At 47.3% G+C, this 22,123-nt stretch overlaps 1 protein-coding gene across 5 annotated transcripts in view; it reads left to right on the top strand.

Moving 5' to 3' along the window:
• Epb41l4b (erythrocyte membrane protein band 4.1 like 4B) overlaps positions 1-22,123 on the top strand; it is a 149,356-nt gene that overhangs the window by 35,498 nt on the left and 91,735 nt on the right. For all 5 annotated transcript variants that reach the window (XM_059254384.1, XM_059254382.1, XM_059254383.1 and 2 more), the window contains exons 2-5: positions 7,672-7,776; positions 18,939-18,981; positions 20,030-20,108; positions 22,039-22,083. In XM_059254384.1, coding sequence (XP_059110367.1) covers positions 7,672-7,776; positions 18,939-18,981; positions 20,030-20,108; positions 22,039-22,083 — 272 coding nt within the window. The remainder of the gene's footprint in view (positions 1-7,671; positions 7,777-18,938; positions 18,982-20,029; positions 20,109-22,038; positions 22,084-22,123) is intronic.

Raw genomic sequence — 22,123 nt, 5'->3', positions numbered from 1 at the left:
TTTCCTCCTGGACTACATAGTAACACCTGTCTAAATAAAAGAAAAGAAGGCATTTCCTGGCATGTGTAAGGCCCTGGATTTGATCCCCAGTTCAGTTCCACTCCCAGAACCACCCCCAAACAGATAAATAAACAGGAAATATGTAAATATTAGGAGAGGCCACATGGGATATGATTTTTGTTTGTTTGTTTTTAAGACAGTGTTTCTATGTGTAGCCCTGGCTATCCTGGAACTTGCTGTGTAGACCAGGCTGGCCTCAAACTCAAGAGATCCACCTGCCTCTGCCTCCAAGTGCTGGGATTAAAGGTGTGCGCCACCACTGCCCAGTGGGATATGATTTATAAAACACCCGTGTCATAATGTGTGTTAGCGATGACTGGGGTTCTGTGGTGGGGGGTGATGGTTGTACAAGAGTTTTACTCTCAGGTCCCAGCCAGCTATAGAAAATTCATAAGAGAATTGGAATAGGGAGATCAGACTTCTGAAACAATGGGTCATTTGAAAGTTTTTTTGGGGACTGGGGATTCTCCTTAATCTATAGCTAATGCGTGTGTTCACCTCCGCACGCCAGAGGGCAGTGGAGCGAATGATGACCAGGGAAGGGTGCTGGCCCCAGGGTTTGACTTGCTGTGGGTGAGGATGGGAATGGGGTAGGAGAGCACCTGAGGTCATGGAGGGGCGCAAGTCTGGCTGTACAGGTAGGGGCTGCTGTGGAAGGTGGTATGGATATTGTGTTTGGAGGGCATCAGACTTCAGAACTTGGCTGGAATTCAGGGTACTTGTAGGGCCCTAGGGAGAGGCAGAACTTGTTAGAATTTAAGCCCCTGATCAGGCTGGAGGGCACCCACACTTGCTTCCGTGGTGGGTACTTTGGAGCAGAGAAGGATGTCTTGAATAATGGCTTCTCTCAGAGACTCAGAGAAAAAGGGCGGTAGTGGGCAGACGCAACACTAGAGGTGTAGGGACCATTATTGTCTGGGTATGCAGTGATGCGCTCCTGCCTGGGACGGAGATGGAGGGGAAGAAGGGCACACAGGGACGTACCATGTGATGGATGTGGGGCAGGTGCATTGAGAGGGCTCCCGCAGTCGCTTTTGTCATTTAGACCCTGTGCTTTTCCCATTTGGCTCACCACTAGAACGCACACACTTAACTGAGCGTGCATGGCGTAGCTTACCTCTTCCTTTCAAGTCTTCCTGGGAAGCCTGGCATTTTCTGTTTTGGAGATGAATGAGATTCCGATGGTTGGCTCCTGCCATCTTTGTTCTACAACTGGGTTTGGCCTGTTTGCATTGCGGCTGGGGCAGGATGCAGTAAGACATTGCCAGTGGTATCTTATCTCAGGTCACGCAGTTCCTTTATTTAGGGCATGCAGTGAAGACATGGGCCGTCCAGCAGTCTCCCTTATCAGAAACAGGGCTGGGAACCAGTGAGTCAGCACAGTAGCCTCCCGACTGGCTAGCAGAGACAGCACAGAGTCCCTGCCTTTCCCTAGTAGCTGTCTGTTTGCCTGCCCACCCCAACTTTGGCTGGCAACTGTGGACTCTTAGGCAGCTTTTAACAAGCTTGTTATTTTCAGCTCCTGTCAAATCAGAGAGAGCTGCTACAAAGAGGCATACTGATCAAAGCTGCTGGTCCTTGGGAAAAATCATACATTGAGATGGGAGGCATAAGAATTAGGGCTGCAGGAACTCAAGGCAGAGCTTGCTACAGCCTGCTGGGGGGCAGCTTGGCATGGAAGCCTGGTGATAGGCACAGCATCACTGTATTCTAGAACCACAGGCCTGGCTACGGCCTCCCTTTCCGGACGTGCAGCCTCAGAGGGCAGGAGGTCCATGCTGTGTGAGTCCTAAGCTGCTTTGCATGACTTAGCTTCTCAGCAGGTGCTCATTCACCGAGGACTTCCTGCGGGGAGCAGGGAATAGCTATCCCCAGTTCAGACTATTTATTTAGGCTTTGAAAAAAGTTCCATTTTTTAAAAAAAATTTCTTATTATATGTGTGCCTGAGTGTAGGTTTGTGCATGTGAGTGCATTACCTACGGAGGCCAGAAGAGGGTGTTGGATCACCAGGAGCTGGAGTTGAAGGCACTTGTAAGCTCCCCAACATAGGTGCTGGGAACAAACTCAAACTCATATATTCTGGAAGAGCTGCAAGTGATCTTAAATTTGCTGAGCCATCTCTCTAGCTTGGGGTTTTAAGGTTTTTTTTTTGTTTGTTTTTTTTTAATTTTGTGACAGGGTCTTACTGTGTAGTCCTTGCTGGTGTGGAACTTGCTCTGTAGACCAGGCTGGTCCACAGATCCACCAGCCTCTGCCATACAGATACCCAGATACTGGGAATAAGGGTATTCACCACTGTGCTGCCCCCCCCCCTTTTTTTTTTTTTTTAGACATGATCTCCTGTAGCCCTGTCTGGCCTAGAACTTCTAGCAGAGCATGGCCTTGAGCTTTTGATTCCCCTGCCTCCACCACCCAGGTTAGATTACAGATGTACACAATCACACTCTCAACTTTCTAACCCCCGCTATATCTCCAGGACTTGGAAGGGTGGTTGGAAGTTGATGAACGATCAGCAAATGCTTGTTAAATGAGTGAATGACTGAATCTGGCACAGATGGGAGACTTCGTTTACTCTAAAGCATCAAGAATGACTTCCACAGTAACTCATCTCCTATGGTAACCGTTAGACAGCACTTCACATAATTGCAGCAAAATTGTGTTTAGGTAAATGGCCTTGCAAGTGCAGTTGGTTCCCTAGGTGCTGGTTGGCGGAATACAGAATTTGAAAATATTGTAGTGAGCATATTCTCGTGTTTAGATGTGCCGCTTATGATGCACCATTGGTCTGTGGTTGGTGCTGTAGCACAGCCCATCCGCTGCATTTCCTTCTTGATCCCAGACCCCACCATACACCTCCCTGGTTATCCACCTAGACATCACCTGTGTAGGTTAGGATATGTGACAGCTAGGCTCTATGCCTTGAAGGGATAGGGATGTGGTTACTCAGGTGAGCATGACTAGACTCTGTCCTCAGGGAGTGCTCACTTGGAAGGAGGAGTGCAATGGGTGGGGGGCGTAGACAGCTGCACCCCGAAAGTGATCCTATGTAAAGTTACAGGCATGCACCTACCTATGGGGTTGAGAGGAAGGAGCGTATTCTTTGCTCCATGTGATGAGATGTTTGACAGTAAAGAGAAACTTAGTTTTCTGGAGCCTCTTTGAGGTTTGAGAGCTGAATTTGCAGGGTAGGAGGTCTGAGAGGTAGTGGGGCTCCAGTACAGTGGCCTCAACCCTCCCATCTGGGTCCTTCTAGTGACCCTCTGAGCATCTGCTTTGAGGACCCCTCCAACCTCGCCTTCATTTTACCTCTCTCTGTGAAGCTGGCAAGGGCTGCTGGGAATTCATTATTCCAGAAGAAGATGTAGTAAGGAGCACAGTTGATTGTTTGCAGTACACAGGAGGCAGCCATGAGTCCACCAAGGGAGGGTCTGGTATGACAAAGGACCGCTTTCCCGTGGAAAGGTTCCTTCCCTGCCTCTACCTAAAGGCTCGAGGAGGAATAGTGTTCGGAACGAAGTAGAGTGGTGGTGTGCACTGACCCTCTTCACTGTGCATCATCAGTTCATAATCGGTGATTGATGAAATCATATATTGGAGGGTAAGTCTTGAACCCAAGGAGAGAGGCACAGGTCGGGGAGCAGACTGGATCTGGGGCTGCTTTAGTTCTGTGGCCATGCAGATACGTACAGGACAAGTTTGGGTTGGGGATAGGGGTTTGGAGGGGATTATGAACTGCTTCATGTCACAGTGGGTAGTCCATCTGGGCCCCAAGCACAGTCTCTTGCTTCCTCCCAGCCTAGGTCTTCTGCCATGTCCTGCTGCTAAAGCCTTTCTTAACTAGCCCTGTCCCACTAGGACACTCCTTAATGAAGCATCCGCTTCACAATAGCAGGTGGTGCTTGGGGCTGGCTGCATTGGAGAGCAACAGGGAATGTAGCCTGAGGGTTGTTGTTCACGGGCAAGAAGGCAGAGTGCCAGAGTTCCCCCCCACCAATCATATTTGTTGTCTGACGATTGTCCACAGGTCAGTTTTAAAGAGAAGTTCACAAGGAAAATACCCACCGTTTTCCATTTGAATATGTCTGGTTTTGTTTCAGCAAATACCCGGTTTTTACAAAGCAGTTCATAATAATACAGTGCATATGTTTTAACATGTTGTTTATGATTGTACATGCCTGCTGCACGTGTGGAAGCCGGAGGGCAGTTCTGTGGAGATGAGTCTCTCCTTCCACCTTCACTTGGGTTCCAGAGCTCTAACGCAGGACGTCAGACTCGTGTGGCAAGTGCCTTGACCCACTGAGCCATTTGCCAGTCTACGGCACACATGCTTTTCTGTAGTTGGAATCAAAGCTTATTTACTTCTTTCCACTGATCTCTCTCGTTGTAATCGTCCTCTCTACTGGTAGGGCCGTGTCTGGAGTGTTGGCATGCCACTGTTCTTTGTCCTTGTGCTTGGGGCATTAGCTGGCTTGTTCTCTCCGGTGGCATACGCTGTAGAGCACTTCAACGTACACTGAGCCTTCGGCTTCTCTTGCCATTCTCAGAGGAGCTGATCCAGAAAGGAGTGTGCAGTCTGTAGTCTTGCGGTAGATGCTGAGGATTGGAACCCAGGACCGTATGGTAGTGTTCTTTCCCCCGACAATGAAGCTTCATCCCTGCCCTTGAGTTTTTACTTTGGATATGCCCTGTAGATGGAGATGTGCAGATAAAACTGGGGTATAGTTTGATGAGTTATCAGAACACAAACACCCTGTCTCCTGAGGTAGAATGCTGCTTGCTGGTCAGACATGTCCTCCCGACCCCCTACCCCTGACCCTTGCGTGCCCTTCCCTTCGCGAGCAGCAGCTACCCTGACTTTATTGTGGTCGCTTCCTTATTCGCTGCAAGTTTCCTCAGCCAAGTGTGTATCCTAGACAGTGTGTGTCCATGTGTCTGTCCTGGGCATTGTGGTTTGACCTTGCCTTTTGGAAGACCGTCTTTTAGATCTTTGAACCTCGGGCTGCCTCTCCACACCTTGTCTCTTCTCCTTCCTATACTAGAAATGGGATAGTTTGCATTATGGGGTTTCTAGAGGTTTTTTTTTTTTCTAGGCTGGATCTTGTGGAGAGACTGTGAAGCAATTTGTTGACTCAGGAGGTGAGATGTTCTGCCACAGGGACACAGTGACTGGTTACCTGATGGGATGGGAGTTGCCATTCTGCTATTATTTAGGCTGTGAGATGTTGATGTTGCAACTTTCCCATTCCTAATTATTTTACATGTTGGTATTCTTTAATAAAGAAAACATACATTTAGTATGTGTAATAGCTTTGCTGGGGTTTACATGCTGTACATCACCTTCTAATTGTCCAGTCTGGAGGCTTTTAATAGATGCAGAATTCTGCATCTGTCAACACAGTCAGTTGTAGGACATTTCATTGGTAAAATACCAGCCTCGCTATCAACTCTCAGCTCCCTCAGTCCTAAGCAACCAACCCCTGGTCTAGTTTCTGTCTCTGTGGTTTGTCCACTCTGACATTTCTTAGGATAAGGCTGTACATGCTTGGTGCTTTGTGATCTCCTGGGACTGAAGCGGAAGGTTTTCTGAGTCCAACCCTGTGGTAGCATACATCAGTATTCCAGTCCTTTTCGTGGTGAAGTAATAGTCCACCAAATGAATATTCTGTATTTTGATCGTCAGTTGATGGCCATTTCCGTTGTTTCTGCCTTTTTGGTATAATGAATAAAGTTGCGAACAGCCCTGTATGTACAACATTTTCATGAGCATGCATTTTTATTTTTCTTGGATCTAGACCTCGAGGTTAGAATTCCAGTGTGGTTGCAATCCGTTACTCCATCAGCAGTATGTGAGGAGTCCAGTGTACCCACCACTTGTTGTTAGGTCTTTTTCCTCCCGGCCATCTGAGTGGGCATGGAGCGGGTCTGGTTGTTGCTGTGGTTTCCTGGGCTCTGTGGCTGCTCATGCTGCTCACCTTCCCAGGTGCTTACTGAACCCTTGCATGTCTTCAGAGCACCGTATGCGCCCTTCTGCTGGTTCTTAATTGGATACTTGTCTTTCCATTATTGAATTGTAATAGTTCTTTTATTTATTCCGGATAAAAGTCTCTATCAGGCATGGTTGGCCCTTTACATCAACTGACGACTGGAGCAAAACTACTGAAAAAAAATTGTGTCAGTACTGAACATGTATAGATGCTTCTATACATTCTATACATTTAGGTCATTCCCTAGACAGCACAGTGAAGCAAGAACAGCTCTTCACATAACATCTGTAGTGTCTCAGGTGTCATGAGTCCTCTAGAAGATTTAAGTCACGTGAGAGGATGTGCATAACTTATTTGCCATGTGTATGAGGGATTTGAGCATCTGTGCATTTCGGTCTTCTTGAGTGGTGCTGGAACATTTCCCCACAGGCTGGAGTGACGACTGTATGTGACTTACAAACTTCCCCCATGTTCTGGATTGCCTTTGCACATTTTTGACATCTCATTGCCTTTGAAGCACCGACGCTTCATACGTGAATATACAGTTCATTGTTCTCTGGTCACTTGGTTCATACTGTTATTGCCATCTCTCGTCAACTGCCGCCGACCCCACGCTCACGAAGTGCCTACATATCATCGGAAGTTTCATATTTCTCCCTCTTCCCCTGAGGCCTGGTCTGTCTTGAGCTAATTTGTGTGTTCACTACTACCTACCTACTCTTCCCCACTTCCCCATTGACTGCCAGTGTTGGTAACAAGGAGTGAGTTCTCCAGTCACTGTATGGAGTTGCTGTTTGTTTTCTTTGACACCTAGTTTAAATGTATTTGCTGTGGTGTAGATTTTATCAGAGACACATGCCTGCATTCTGCTCTGATGAGTACTAATAAGCCTCCTCGTTAGTTAGTCGGAGGTCTGAGTCTTCTTGCAGTAGCTTTCCAATGGAGAGCCCCTCCGTCTTCCTGAAGAGGCGGGGAAAGCATCTGCTGCCAGCCTGTTTTGCAAGGCAGAAGGAGAAGCAAGTTGCAGCTTTCCAAGGTCATGCCTGCTTCTAAGTAGCAGGTGTGGCTGCTGCCTGTGACTCCTCTTGTGTTCATGCTCCATCCGTGAACCACACAGAGCCCTGGAGGGAGTGACCCCGGGGTTTGGGTTTGAGTCCTAGCTGGATGGCTGTGCACTGTGGCAGATCTTCTGTCTTTCCTGGGCTCTGGTGGATTGCCCTGTAAAACCAGAAGGCTGGCCAGGCCATTTGACAAGAACTAGCAGAGTTGCTAAGGTGGCCTGCCTTGACATCCAGCCCAGGGGTGACTGTGCTGGAGCAGAGCCCACCACACCTCTTTGCAGGGTGCCTGGTCTGGGCAAAGCTTGCTATGGCATCAAGTCCTTCATCCAGAAGGCCTCCTTCTTGTAAGGAGAGAAGGGAGAGGGTGGACAGTGTTCATCTGGGTCTTTAACCTGATAGGATTGCATGGTATTTGAGAGTATCTTTAATTACACATTCTTACTTCACTTAAAACAAATTTGTATGCATGTATGCAATTGATGGAGAGAAAAGGACTTTTAAAAATGTTTTTGTTTCTTATCCATCTATCGTACCTTTAATTTCCACGTCCCCGTTTGTCTTCCAGAAACATGCCAAAGGCCAGGATTTGTTTGACCAGATTGTGTACCACTTGGACCTGGTGGAAACAGATTATTTTGGTCTGCAGTTCCTCGACTCCGCCCAGGTCACGGTATGTCTCGCTGTGATTCATTTCAAGAACGATTGGTTCTTCGCGCTAATTGCAGTGTCACAGCCGCTCACTACACACTGATAGAGAAAAGAGTGAAATTGAGATATTGTGCCAGTGATGAGCTTGGCAGGCGGTGCTGGTGCCTGAATGAAATGCATGCAGGATGCTCGTCAGCTCCTCCCACCCTTGAGGTAGCCACTGACCAGGAGGCTCTGCACAGAATGCCTTCTGGAAACACGGTTGAACACAGGGGCACGTGATAGGCACATGGCTAATGTAGGGGTGGAAGAAGAAATCACTTTGACATCTTTTCAGCGGTGGGTCTCGAGGATCCATCACCTTCTTGCCGATGGCAGGTGCTGTTAGCACAGCTGAACGGGAGGAGGGCTGGAGGGGATGATCAGAGCAGGCCTTCACTCTGGGAGGAGGTATTGGAAAGTCAGAACAGACTCACCTCACTCTCTGGAGACAGATGCTAGAGTGAATGACCTCCACAAGGCTCAGAGCAGTTCTTTCTTTTTAAATTAATTGTTTATTTAAAAGCTATTTATTTTATGTGGTATGGATGTTTTGTCTGTGTACCAGGTGCATACAATGCCCAAGGCCAGAGAGGGCATTGGATCCCCTGGGACTGGAGTTACAGACTGTCGTGAGCAGCCATGTGGGTGCTGGGACTGGAACCCAGGTCCTCTGAAAGAGCAGCTAGTGCTTCTGACCACTGAACCATCTGTCCAGCCCTCATACTTCTCTTTCTAAGAGCAGGAATGACTTTGTAGTGCTTCTTCCCAACAAGATACACCTTTGGGTTTCAAAGATAATGTATTCGGCACTCTAGACGTGTTTGCTAAGGGACTACTATACACCGAGCTCTATTCTAAGCATTGAAAGAAGATGGTGAATACAGTTGATGTAACGAACATGGCAGGGGGTGGAGAGTTAAAACTAATTAAGGATCCAGGGAGGTAGTTCAGCAGTGCAAATGTGAGGACCTGAGTGTGGATCTCCTCACCCATGTTGAGCAGTGTGACAGCGCATGTCTATAACCCAGCAATGCTATATCCCGGGGGAGGTGGAGAGAGTTGCACCCTGGAGCTTGCTAGTCATCTAGCGTAGTTAATCTGTGAGCTCCAGGCCCAGTGATAAAACCCGTCTCCAACAATAAGGTGAAGAACGACCGAAGAATAAACCCATCAGCTTCTACCCGCCACGTGTGTGCTGTGTGCACAGGTGTACATGTGCACGGACACATACCTACCACACACGGACTAAAACTAGAAGAAGTGTGGGGCAGGAGGACTAGGCTGCTAGGTGAGACAGTGTCGTGGAAGCTGGTTTTTCTGGGAACAGGTTTGAGCTGGAGAGCTGAAGCTCTTTGTACGTGGCAGACACTTAGCAGATGTTTCCTGGGGATAGCTATAAGCTGTAGCTGCTCAAAACTGGTGCCTGGTAAATGGGTTTGCTGGAGACTCTCAGGGGATGCTGAGCCCCGAGGAGATAGAATCTGGCTGTTGGTGCTCCTGGCTCCATCCTCCTGAGGGGCCGGCCATCTCTTGGGTGTCTGTGCACACCACCACCACTTCCCTTTGCACCTTAGGACTTCTGTCAGCTCTCAGTATAGTCCTTACCTTGCAACAACTGTTGCCTCCTTGACTGTCTGATTCCTTCTGTTTCTCAACTGGAGACTCCCTTAACCCCCAAGTTCCAGGGAGGCATCCCACCTTCTCCCTTTCTGCCTCCCTAGCCCAGTCTACTTCCTTAAATTGAGGTCTGCCCTCATGGCTGGCCTTCACATCCACCGAGGCCTCTCTATTTTTTTTTTTTTTTCTTCACCTGCATGAACTCAGGACTCAGTTGCTGGCTCTGACCATATTCTAGATACTGTTTTCCTCTCCTTTAAACCTCATTTCAGCAAACCTCACAGCTTCCCTTGTTCCTGTCCTTCTGACCATCTCCCATCCCCCAGTCTCCTCTTTTTCTTGTCTTCTTCCCTGCCCTGGAGGAAGCAGGCTTTAGTCCCCACTCAGTGTTTGGTCCTCCTGCCCCCGTGGGTGTTCCCTGGCCTCCCCTTGGCAACCAGGCCCATCTGTTTTCTCTGGGACTCTTCCCAGGCTGCCAAGCACTGCTGGAGATGAGCGCCTGTGTCTTTTGTCCGCCCCAGAAATGACAGGTTCAACCAAGTCCAAGCCTCCAAGCTGTGCCCAGGAGGGTGAGCTTCTCACTGATGCCTCGGTGCCCCTTGGTTCCTTTTCTGGTTCCTACCTCAGAACTCTAGTCATATCCTCACCACTTATGTCTAGCAGCTGTTCACCTGCAGAGAAGATGGAGGCCATCTGCCCCGAACTCCTGTGCTTTTTGCCCTGCACCTCCAAGCCTCTCTCTCTTCCCGTCTATTCTTACTCCATCTTTGGGTAAAGGGGTTGGCCTGCCCCTGCGTTGTCCTCCTTCTGCAGCGGCACCCCCAGTTCCTTTCCAGTGGCTTCCTGAGAACCACTGTCTTAGTTTAGGGTTACTATTGCTGTGATAAAACACTATGACCAAAAGCAGACTTTGCCATGAATCCCTGCTGACTTGGCTGGCAGGCAGTCCCATCATTGTGCCCTTTCACCATGGAGAAGGAGGGATGCTCACAGCAGGACCCAGGTGTCCTGCCCAGACTAGACACCCGCAAATGTCTTGGCTCTGCTGGTCCTGAAGACTCTCCAGCATCCTGCTCTGCAGATGTGAGAAACTTCCTGTAAGGCAGCTGTGGGATCCCCATCTGCTTTCAAGTCCAAGGATGTAAGAGGTGTGCTGCCGCCTCCAGGGCCCTTCCTTTTGCCCCTGTATTTGGTTTTTCAGATGATGCTGTCACAGACTGGTCCTGATTGTGCCAGCCCACATCTGTGCCATTCCACTGGGCCCTTCCCCCCACTGATACATCTCACCACTTAAACTCTGGATGGCCCTCTAGATTATATCCACAGACCAGCTCATGGTTCATGAAGTACGTCCTTAGCTCGCTGAATGTTTTTCCTCTATGTAAACCTTGGAGCTCATTTGCCTTCCCTGAAGCCTCATTACATGTCCTTGGGCTTGGTATTTGTAGATATAAACAAATGGGGCCGGGGACGTGGTTCAGCAGTTAAGAACACTTCCTGCTCTTTCAGAGGACCAGCTCCCACATGCGGTGGTTCCTAACCACTTATAATTCCAGTTCTAGAGGATCCTCTTCTGGTCTGTGGTACACCATAGGTACACATAATGTGTACACATATCATGTGCTACACATAATATATGCAAGCACTCACCATACACATAAAAGAAAAGTTAAATAGATCTTTCTGATTAATTCCTGAGACTTAATGACTTCCTCTTCTTTATTTGGGAGCAAGGCACATACCCGCTAGTGGCCATCATAGAAGAGGCATTTGTAGTTTTTTTTTTTTTTTGTGGTGGAAAGCCTTTAACAAAATACTTGATTCAGGATACTTTATAAAGGCAACAGGTTTATTTATTGCACGGTCTTAGACACTGAAAGTCCAGTGTGGGGTGGTTCTATCTGCATGGCTTCTCAAAGAGGGAAATGGTTGCATGCAGAAAAGGCCATGGGTGTGGGTGGTCTTGCTTTAGTTATAACGACACAGAATTGATTCAGTCCCCAGGAACTCAACCCAGAGAAGGTGGGACTCTGTAACCTAATTTCTTCCCACCAGGCTCTACCCCTTAAAGGTTCCGGTACCTCAACTCCACCACACTGAAGACCAAGCCTCCAGCACATAAGCCTCTTTGCTCTGGCTGGGTAGGGTTGGAGTGGGGCACTGGGAAGGAATGATTCATTGGAGAGGACATATTGCCCTCCGTTCAAGGCTCCCTCAATATTCCCACCCAGCCCCTGACATAAGCATTCGAGGGCTGGCAGTGGCGGGGCTTTGGGTACAGTTCTGTGTATACCAAGCTTATATCCCTAGCTCCTTGAAAAGAGCCAAGCCTGGTTTCCATGGTACCCTGCCCAGCCCTGAAGCAACTGTCAAATCCTGTTGGCATCGCCTATTTTTAGCAGTTGGAGCTGGGACCTCCTGTTTCCCTTTTCTGTGTCATAGGAAGGCCACCCAGGGACCCACTCTGCAGATCTACACTTGGGATCAGCTTAGAGCAGAGATTGGGAGTGTGAGTTTATGTAACAGAGCTTTCTGCAGAGAGCCAGGGCCTCTGGCCTGCGCTCCGGCCTTTCTGCTACCTGGTCAGGGTAGCTGCTATTGACTGAGTTCCCACTCTGATCTCACATTAATGACTTCTGCTCAGCATTCATAATCCATCTATGAAGCTGACCACAGAGCAGACTCATTTTACAGCGGGATGAATCTAAGGCTCAGATAAATTGGAAACTTTGTAAACAATAAAGTGAGGATAAAGCCAGCATCCAAAATTTGATCTTACTCCAAAGTCCAGTACTTTCCACTGGACTATAGAGTTATTTGTTCTTCACACAGTAAATACACAAATGTGCTCGCGCGCGCGCGCACACACACACACATATTCACACAGGCACACATGGAAAGAGAACATTTGCTAACCTTGACTTAGGGCATTTCAGGGTCAAGCTCTTTGGTTGCAGACATATCTGGACATTGTACCTGCCTGGTGCATCTGGTCATGGAGACAGATGAAGTTTCCCATGGAATAATACAGTGTGGTCAGTCCTCCAGCAGGAGGTGGCCAGGCTCACAGAGGAGAGAGTACCTGAGCATCAGATAGTACAAGAGGAGGAATAGGCATTCATGTGTCAACAGAATAGGAGAGGCGTTTTCTAAGCAGAGGGTAAACAGGGATTAGGGACAGGACTTGTAACAACAGTGTAGTTGGAAGTTTTCTCTGGCTCCTGCCAAGCCCCCATAGTCCTGCGGCCCGCTTATAAAATAATCACTCAGAAGCTTATATTAATTAAAACTGCTTGGCCATTAGCTCAGGCTAACTGCTGACTAGCTCTTACACTTACACTCAGCCCATTTCTGTTAATCTGTGTATCATCACATGTTCTATGGCTTTATCTATGTGCCATTACATGCTGCTCCCTGGACGGCGGGCTAGCATCTCCTGACTCAGCCTTCCATTTCCCATAATTCTCCTTATCTGTTTATCCCACCTATACTTGCTGCCTGACTACTAGCCAGTCAGCGTTTTATTTATCAACCAATCAGAGCAACACATTCATCACATACAAAAAGACATTCCCCATCACAATGGTCTTCACAGGAGCTGCCTCCCTTCCTATCCAAAGGGCAAGTGCTGTATAGGACATGTGTGGCCCTGGAGTCTCCTTCACTGGCTCCTTCCCAACAGGAATAGGGCCTTTTTAGTGGCAGTACGTTCTGCAGTATGAGAGCCAGGAAAGACAGTTTTGGCCTTTCCTTCCAGACAGTCCATGTGTTGTTTTTCTGTTCTTTCTGGCTTTGAATCTGGCAGGTGAGAGGCAGGTCTGTGCAGCAGAGTTAACACACAGTTGTGCTGGCTGCTGGAGATGCTGCAGGGCCTCTGGCTTCATGCTGCCCATGTCTCAGAAGGTCATTACAAGTACCTGTGCCAACACTACTGCACCTCAGGACACTTTGGAGCAGGGCTGAGGCTGTAGCCCAGGGGTAAAGAATTTGCTCAACATGTAAAAGGCCCTGGGTTTGAGCCCTTACCACTTGCCAAAAAAAAAAAAAAAAAAAAAAAAAAGAAAAAAGAAAGAAAGAAGAAATGGTTGTGTTTGAATGTGATCTGCGGGTAATATGTGACTATTGCAGACAATCAGACAGAACCTGTTCTTCTAACTGTTGAAATGGGTTGATCCCATAGACATATTGGGGAGCAGCACATGTTGAGAAAGATGAAAGAAGGGGTAAGGGAGAGACTTAGTTGTGACCACACACCAGAAAGTTGCAAAGCAGGAAAGGAACTCTGACCTGCCTCCATCTGTGGTAGAGCAGAGAAGTGTCCTATGGGCTGAGGGAGTGCCGCAGGCTTCCGGGAGCCCATCCCTGAGTATCAGCAGTGAGGAGCAGGTGTACATGTGCAGAGAGCAGTGCTTAGTGGAAAGCCATTGCGGGAAGACTTTGGCTCAACCCCAGGGAAACCTCCAGTCACCACTGTGAGTCTGAGGGGCTCCACTCTGGATGACGAGGAAGGGTGACCCCTCCCGCATGTAGGTAGAGATGGTGCTTAGCACCCATTTGGAATGTGATGGGCCTTGAGTTGGGGACGCTGACACTAACAACAGTGGGTTTGAATCTCATCATGGCCTCTTTATTCCCTTATCCCCACCCTATCCCCAGCCCTGAGTCAGATTTGGATAGTGAATCCCTAGTGTTCTTTCCCTCCCTTCTGTCTTCATCCTGGATATGATTTCCTCTTCAGATCCCTCTGGTTCCAGTGTCAAGGCAAAGTAGATACTCCTTATAAGCCAAGGAAATTTGTAGCTACTAGACCATGAGTCCCGTTGCTCAGCCTGCATGGCAGGATACTAACTAGACCATGAGTCCTGTCGCTCAGCCTTCATGGTGGGGTACTAGACCATGAGTCCCATTGCTCAGCCTTCATGGTGGGGTACTAGGTTATGAGTCTCATTGCTCAGCCTTCATGGTGGGGTACTAGAGTCCCATTGCTCAGCCTTCATGGCGGGGTACTAGACCATGAGCCCCATCACTCAGCCTTCATGGCAAAGGCTCCATGAACAGAGATTTTAGACTCTCTTTAACCTCTGAGCTTCAGTGCTTCCCATGAGGACTCGGAGCATTAAATTCTACGGCCAGCCTATGCTGGTCGTATTTTCAGACTGATGCTGTAGTAGAACAGATGGGCTCTGCCTGGATCACGTCCCACATCTTGATTTATGGACAGGGCTTTGCCAGATGGACTAGCATGACAAATTCAGACAAGAAATCACCTTGCTAACACCCGCTAGAGAGTTGAGTTCAGTGTCTTGCCATTTGAACTCAGAAATGCATCAGTCCGCCTGCGGTGACTGGTTTAATGGTCTGTGGAGGCGCTCAGGGGCTGTCTGCCTTCACCTTCACTGATGGTGGTCTGCTTTATTTAGCTAAGATGCAGGTGAACACACCTGACAGGTCTTGCTGCTTCTGGATACAGCTCTCAAGCTAACATGGGATATAATTCTAAATGCCAGGTCTGGCTTTTGTGGCCTTGGTATTCGAGTCACAGGGTGTGGGATTCTTGGGAGACACAGTGATCCAGCAGCTGGTAAGCCTTTGCAGTGGTGAAGAAAACCAGGTCGTTTTGAGCTGGTTGGACACAAGATAAGCTTTGTCATCTCTGCTTCAGAATCATGATAGGTTTCTTGTTGCCTCTAATGGAGCTACCAACTCCTCCTGTTCTGAAAATCCCCATGGGTCTGGGAGCTTCAGAATAATGATAATCACTTTTGATTCTTTTCTTGGCTTCAAAAGCCCCAAATATTTCGTGGCCTCTGTCTTGGCAAGCCTTGCTTTAGATACAAAGGATGAAGCCCCATAAAGATAGATAAAAGGATCCCCATTAGCAGTGAGGCCCCAGGGCAGAGCTGATTGCTGCCCTTAAGAGCATCTGGCATCCATCTGCCCTTATGTTAGCCCCGGCTGTGGACATTTGGCCATTTCACCTCTTGGGCTGGCCCATAAACCCTGGAATTGTTTGAGATTTTATAGACCTCACATAGAGCTGTGGACATTTTAAGATCCATAGAACATCTTCCTGTAGAGGAGGCTATGGAAGACTGAGTAGTAAATATTGAACAGGCCTACTAGGCACATCTGTGAAATGGATGCTTTGCAAGCGTGGCTGATGGGTCTTGGGTGACTCCTGGGTACCAACGTCCTTATTTTAGTTCTTCCATCATTATATTGTGCAATCAGTTTCCTTCAGGCCAAGGAAACCACACAAGTTGAACTTGGATGGAGAGGACAGTGGAAGGAGAGGGAAGGTGGTTTTGAACTTGGTCTACTCAGAATAATGGTAAGGAGACCTGAGAGAGGAAGGAAGAGTGGGTTTCTTTAAGCTGTGAGTGTCTGGAGCTGCCTAGACCAGAAGGCTAGCTGCAGAAGAACTCTCTGTGCCTGGGAATGGTGAATTCATTTAAGCACAGGTTTGGTCAGACATTAGCATGGTACTTGGCAGGAGCATAAATATGCTTCTGTCCTCTCTGTGTCTGTCCTTCCCAGAATGAGATTAGGGGTTTTCAGCATGCTTAAGGGCAGTGGTGAGGTCTGATTCTTGTCCTGCAAATTCCTAATCAAAATTGCCTAGCACAGAGCCGAGGATATAGCATCTTCATTAGTGTGCTTACCCTGGATGCACATGCAGTCTGGGTGTGGTGGTGCATATCTCCATTTCCAGAACTCAGGAGGTAGAAGAAAGGTGATCAGAAGTTCATGGTCATCCTTGGCTACATAGAGAGCTTGAGGCCAGGCTGAGATACATGAGATTCTGTCTCAGGAAACAGAACAAGTGTTCCTAGTAGGCAAACAATGAATAAATACAAAATGGACAACCAGCCCCTCCAATTAATAATCTCATTAAAATAAAGGGCTGTTCAGAAAAGCAAAAGAAAATGGCATTCATATTATTGTTATCCCTCCCCACCCCACCCCCAAATCCCCAACAAATCTTTCTGGACATATCTTGAGAGAAAATAATAATTCTCTATAAACAGGATCCTACCTGATTTATTTTTCTACCTTAACATTGTGCTGTGGCTCCCTTGTCACATCAGTAAATATCAGCCTACATCCTTTTAAAATAGTATTGCATTATACAGATGAGCCATTTTTGAATCCGTCTTTGTTGATGGACATTTAGGTCATTGCCAATTCAAAGCTATTAACAATGAGATGTAGCATCCCAGCCATGTGCCTTTGAGATAGGCATCCTGCTGTGGTGATCCGGTTTTATTACCCAGCCTAGGCAGTGTGGAGATGACAAAGGCCGACATCCTCCTCTCCTTAGCACTGCCCGCACGCTAATTGTATTCTAATTCATCTGTTATGTGCTTTTTTGTGTTTCCACCTCCCCCTCCTCCTACACAGTCCTCTCAGGCTTTGTGGTTAGGTGTGGAATACACTGTGCTCATTCAGCCCCGCCCTTTCTCATTAGTAACATGCGCATGGTGTAGATTGCTTCTGCAAGTCCCTGGCAGTCAGCAGAATTAGCCTCTGGTTCAGAACAGCTGGAGAGAAACCTACTTTGCCTGTTTCATTCCAGTTCTTTTTATAACAGTGAAGTTCTGGTGTGCATTGAGTTTACCTAACAGTGATGGTGAACATGTCTAACGCGCCCCCCCCCCCCTTTAAAAAAACAATTTACACTTTGGGCTGGGGAGTTGGCTTAGCAGTTAAGAGCACTGGCTGACATTCCAGAGGATTCAATTCCCCACACCCACATGGCAGCTCACAGCCATCTGTAACCTCAGTTCTGGGGGGCCAATGCCCGCGTCTAGCCTCATGGCGTACACATGGTGCGGACTTGTGTGCACCGTGCAAGCAGAATGCCCATACATATAAAATAAAATTCTTTTGAAAGTCACACTTAATATTTCTCAGTGTAATAAGAACATGCTGAGTACCACACCTGGAACCTCTTACAGGAAACACAGAAGCCATCAGCCACATGGTCCCTCGCCATTAGGGTTTGATCTGAGAGACTCAGAGTACAGCCAAGCCAGCTCCTGACTCGTGATAGTTCACCTTTATGATGGTACGAGGTTGATAAGCAGTCAGTGGAGACCAGACCTCAGGTTTTGATTTTTGACCTCTCCTGGGTTGTTGATTGGTAGTACTGTTCTGTCGTGAGATCCCAGGCACAACCAGGCAGTCATAGTTACTGCATAAATGAATAACATTCCATGGTCTGCTGTGTAGCCAAGCAGGATGCATGGGCCAGAGGGATAAAATGCATTTTTAATTCACAATGTTCTCTCTTTAGGATGGGTTTATCTGGATGTTATACCTCTATGGGAATCTCATATGTAGCTTTCTGGAGAAGTTAAGCTGCTGAGCATATGTCAGCAATCTTGACATAAATGTTTATATGAGAGAAGTGGCTTTGTAAACTCCTTAGGCAGATAAAACTGAAGTGGGTTTTATGGTAAATGTGAGGAGCAGTTGAAATGCCCTCACTGGCCGCAATGGAACCATCTGCCTCTCTTTCTCTCAGTGGTGGAGGCCAGGGGTGTAAAAGAGTAAAGGGTCCTGATCTCAGAGTTGAGGGAGTCAGAACCCAAGGCTGATGGATAATCAGAGCTTAGCATGGGAGTTTGTACTCTCTGCTAGATTAGTGGAGACCAGAGTTACCAGGCACCATCAGCAGCATAATGTATCATCAGTAGTGTCAGCCACCCAGAATTTTTAGAAGGGACTTTACAGATCAAATTTTTAGGGGTTTTAGAGCTTCCTGAACTCTGTTTAAAAGCTTAGGGAAAGTTTAGCTGTAAGAAAAATGCACTTACATAGACAAGCAAATTACTCGTTTTTCTGTTTACATGTGTGGTTCCTGTGTGTGTGTGTGTGTGTGTGTGTGTGTGTGTGTGTGTGTGTGTGCGCGCATGTTTGCATATGTGGGGGCACATATGGAGGGTTGATATTGCTTTACCACCTCATTCATTGAGGCAGGGGCTCCCAGTCAAACCCAGAGCTCACTGATACTGCCAATCTCATCAGCTAGCTTACTCTGGGAATCCTCTCTCTGCCTTCCTAAACTGGAATTACAGGCAACCACTACACATCTGCCTGGCTTTTACGTAGGTTCTGGGGATCCAAACTCGTACCCCTAGAGCAAGTACTTCAAATGTTTGTTTATTTTTATTTTATGGATATGGGTGTTTTGCTTGAGTATGTATGTCATGCACCATATGAGTACAGTGCTCACAGAGGTCAGAAGAGGGTGTTGAATCCCCTGGAATTGGATTTACAGATGGTTGTGAGCCACCATGTGGGTGCTAGGAAATGTAGCCAGTGTTCTTAACTACTGAGCCACCTCTCCGGAGTGAGCAAAGAATTTTTAATACCATACCTAGCGGCTTGCGGATCTCCAGTTAGGAATCCAAGGTCTGACTCGGTCTCAGGTCTTTGTGAGGGGAGTCACCCAGGTTTGTAGAGGAGGGGAGGTTGAGGGGCACATGCTTAGTTCCTAAAGATACCTCTTCTTTCTTTCAGCACTGGCTGGATCATTCGAAACCCATAAAGAAACAGATGAAAGGTAAGGCATAGACTCCCATCCACTCATGTTGTCTCTCTCCTTCCTTTCTTTCTTTCTTTCTTTCTTTCTTTCTTTCTTTCTTTCTTTCTTTCTTTCTCTCTCTCTCTCTCTCTCTCTCTCTCTCTCTCTCTCTTCTTTCTTTCTTTCTTGAAACGTGTCAGTGAACTCTTTTGTCAAAATTTTTGAGATCTTTTGATTTGTAAATAGATCCGATGTTAAATGGATGATTTTTACTCCTTTAAACTGGCCAGAGAGTAGAGCTTTAAGACTGAATGAGTGTTTTGGGTAGATCTTGAACCCCCCCTGTGCTCCCATTTCACACCAGACACCCCTGCCAATGAAAACTGACTAATGTACTATTCAGAAACCTGACACCCACTTTACTCACTTCCAAGTAAGTTTCACAGCAGACTCAGAGCAGAGAGTAGGAAGCAGGAGGGCTCCAGCTCATTGCTCACAGGTGTAGTAACTATATTTTTCTAATGCTGCTTATGCTTAGATCATTTGGAAATTACATTCTCTCTTTTTTTTTTTGTTTTTTTGTTTTGTTTTGTTTTGTTTTGTTTTGTTTTTCGAGACAGGGTTTCTCTGTGTAGCTTTGCGCCTTTCCTGGAACTCACTTTGGAGACCAGGCTGGCCTCGAACTCACAGAGATCCGCCTGCCTCTGCCTCCCGAGTGCTGGGATTAAAGGCGTGCACCACCACTGCCCGGCACATTCTCTTAAAAATACCTTAAGATATTTTTACTGTGTTTTGACTGGGCAGAACACTTTGCCTCCAGCCCACTTTGTACTTTGTAAAACATGGGTGCCAGTTTGGAGTAATCCCATCAGAGGATTACAAAATGCCAGCTCTTTTACCCACCCAGACCCTCAGGGGTTTCTGCCAGAGTGAAGTTCCCAGCTAAGCCATCCCGGTCAACCTAAAAGTTTGGTTCCATTTTTCCAGCTCCAGATGGAGCAGTGAGCCTGCTGTCTGTCTTTGTGATGTGTTTCCTTTTGTCTGATGGGAGACAAACAACTTTACCTTTCTGTCTCCAAATGTTTAGTTGGACCTGCCTATGCTTTGCACTTTCGAGTCAAATACTATTCTTCAGAACCAAACAACCTTCGAGAGGAATTTACAAGGTAGGCCATCACACAGGCGATTCTGTCCAGCAGATTTGCCTCAGCCAGATTTTGGGGTGAGGGGAGTCTTTTCAGTCGAAGACTCGATTCCTTTTTAGTTCTCTGTGTTTCTAAGCAAAAGTTACTAGCACTTTCCCCAGGCTTCTCTGCCCTGTTGAAAACCCACCAGTGTGCTTAATTTGATAATTTTCATAGGAATCTAATTAGATGGATTTTTCTTGGATCTTGGGAAAATGAAGGGTTCATCTATGGCATTTTGCCTTTGTCTCCATTACAAAAAAACAGAAGGAGATATTGGGAGAAGGCTTCTTAGTCAAGAATAGCTTTTTTTTTTGGGGGGGGGGTGTTGCAAAACAATTCTGATTGTTCAGTGGAAGGAGCCCTTCACTTCATACCACAGATTTTGTTAGGCCCCTCCTATAGCTCTCAGCCCCACTAGATGTTTTTATGTTGTAGGTGCCTATGTTTATCCTTTGAATTTCCGAAGCAATATAGAAGAAAAAAAGAATATAAACAGGGATTGGAGTTTGGAGCTTCCTTTCCGTTCATGGAATGCTTTGTCGAGTTCTTAATATCACCAGAGTGTCCTTGTCACTGGCTTTGTGTGTGATGCAGTGTACATTGATGAACGGTCTACAACTTGGAGAGGACCACCTAAGTGGCATTTGAAAAGCTATCACTAGTGCCCATGACAAGGGCCTTAGTGGCTTCTTCCGTTGGGTTTCCCTATGAGAATCAGAACTTTTGGCCACATGGACACCATGTGCAAATAACGCATGTCTGTGTCCTAAATGTCAGGAGTGGAAGTTCAGTTCTAGTTAAGGACCTGTGTGGAAGCGGAAACCTTCTGGAATGAGGTAGAACCTTTAGCCTCCCTGCCCACTTTGATTGCTGGTCATCCAAAGTGTGTGGCCTTTCTACAGGAAAGGACTGCCCACATGGCTCCCAAGGGTCAACTCATGAAGGAACTTCAGTGTTTCTCTTTGGAGGTCCTCAGGAAATGTGTTGTCCCTTGCTGTCACGAAAGCTAGTCGTTTTTAAGCCAGGCGTGTGAATCAAAAACACTAGGAAGTTTTTGGACAAATGGGGTTCCTGGGGACCACTCTGGCGTGTAGGATTCTGACTCCGTAGGCCTGGAGTAGAGTGTGGGAGGCTTTGGTTGGTACAGAGTGGTTCTGGTGCCCACATCTTCCTGGAAGGAAAAGGCTTTTTACTTAAGACTAAGACATTTCTTTTTTAGCGTGGTAAGCCCTGCTTAGGTTTTTTGCTACTTTCCTTCCTGTTTCTTATTATCCCTGTAATTATCTGTAGTGTAATTCTAGGATTTTTCGTGTGTGTGTGTGTGTGTGTGTGTGTGTGTGTGTGTGTGTGTGTATGTGTGTGTGTGTGTTGCATGGTTTGCATGTGTGTTTGGTTGGTGTGTTTTAAAGACAGAGTGGGCAGTTTAACTGCCCCAGGAAGAAAAGCCCCAAGTGGTTTCCAGCAGATGCTGCAGTCAGCTGCAGACTCTTTGAGAGAGTACTGGAATCTGCTAGGTGTAACTGGCCAAGTGCCGGCCCAGTGGTTCCATCCTGCCCATCTTCTTGGGTGCACTGCTTGCCTGTGTGTGAGTTCTGTGTGCCTGTTGGGCTAGTTTCTCCTGCACCAAAGCCATCCTGCAAGTCACATCAGACCGCTTGGTGTTGCATCCATATTCCATCCTACAAGTATCTTGCAAACTCCCCATATACATTTTCCTGCCCAGTGAGACCTTGGTTGCTTTTCCACAGGCTCAGAAGGAGGCTCCCACCTCCTCATTTGTTGGGACTCCCTTTTGACAGTGCAGAACGCCAGGGCATGTGCAGGGGTATTTGCGATGGGAGGCTGGGGATTGGAGGCGGCTGGGAAAGGCAAGGGTTCCCCTCTGTTGACTTTTGTATATGTTTGTCAGGTACCTGTTTGTTTTACAACTCAGGCATGACATTCTTTCTGGAAAGTAAGTATGTTTTCGTTCTCTTAACCCAGCATAGAGCATA

Source organism: Peromyscus eremicus, chromosome 2 (assembly GCF_949786415.1).
Source record: "Peromyscus eremicus chromosome 2, PerEre_H2_v1, whole genome shotgun sequence".
Classification (NCBI taxonomy): Eukaryota; Metazoa; Chordata; class Mammalia; order Rodentia; family Cricetidae; genus Peromyscus; species Peromyscus eremicus.
This window is presented reverse-complemented; position numbering and strand designations above follow the sequence as displayed.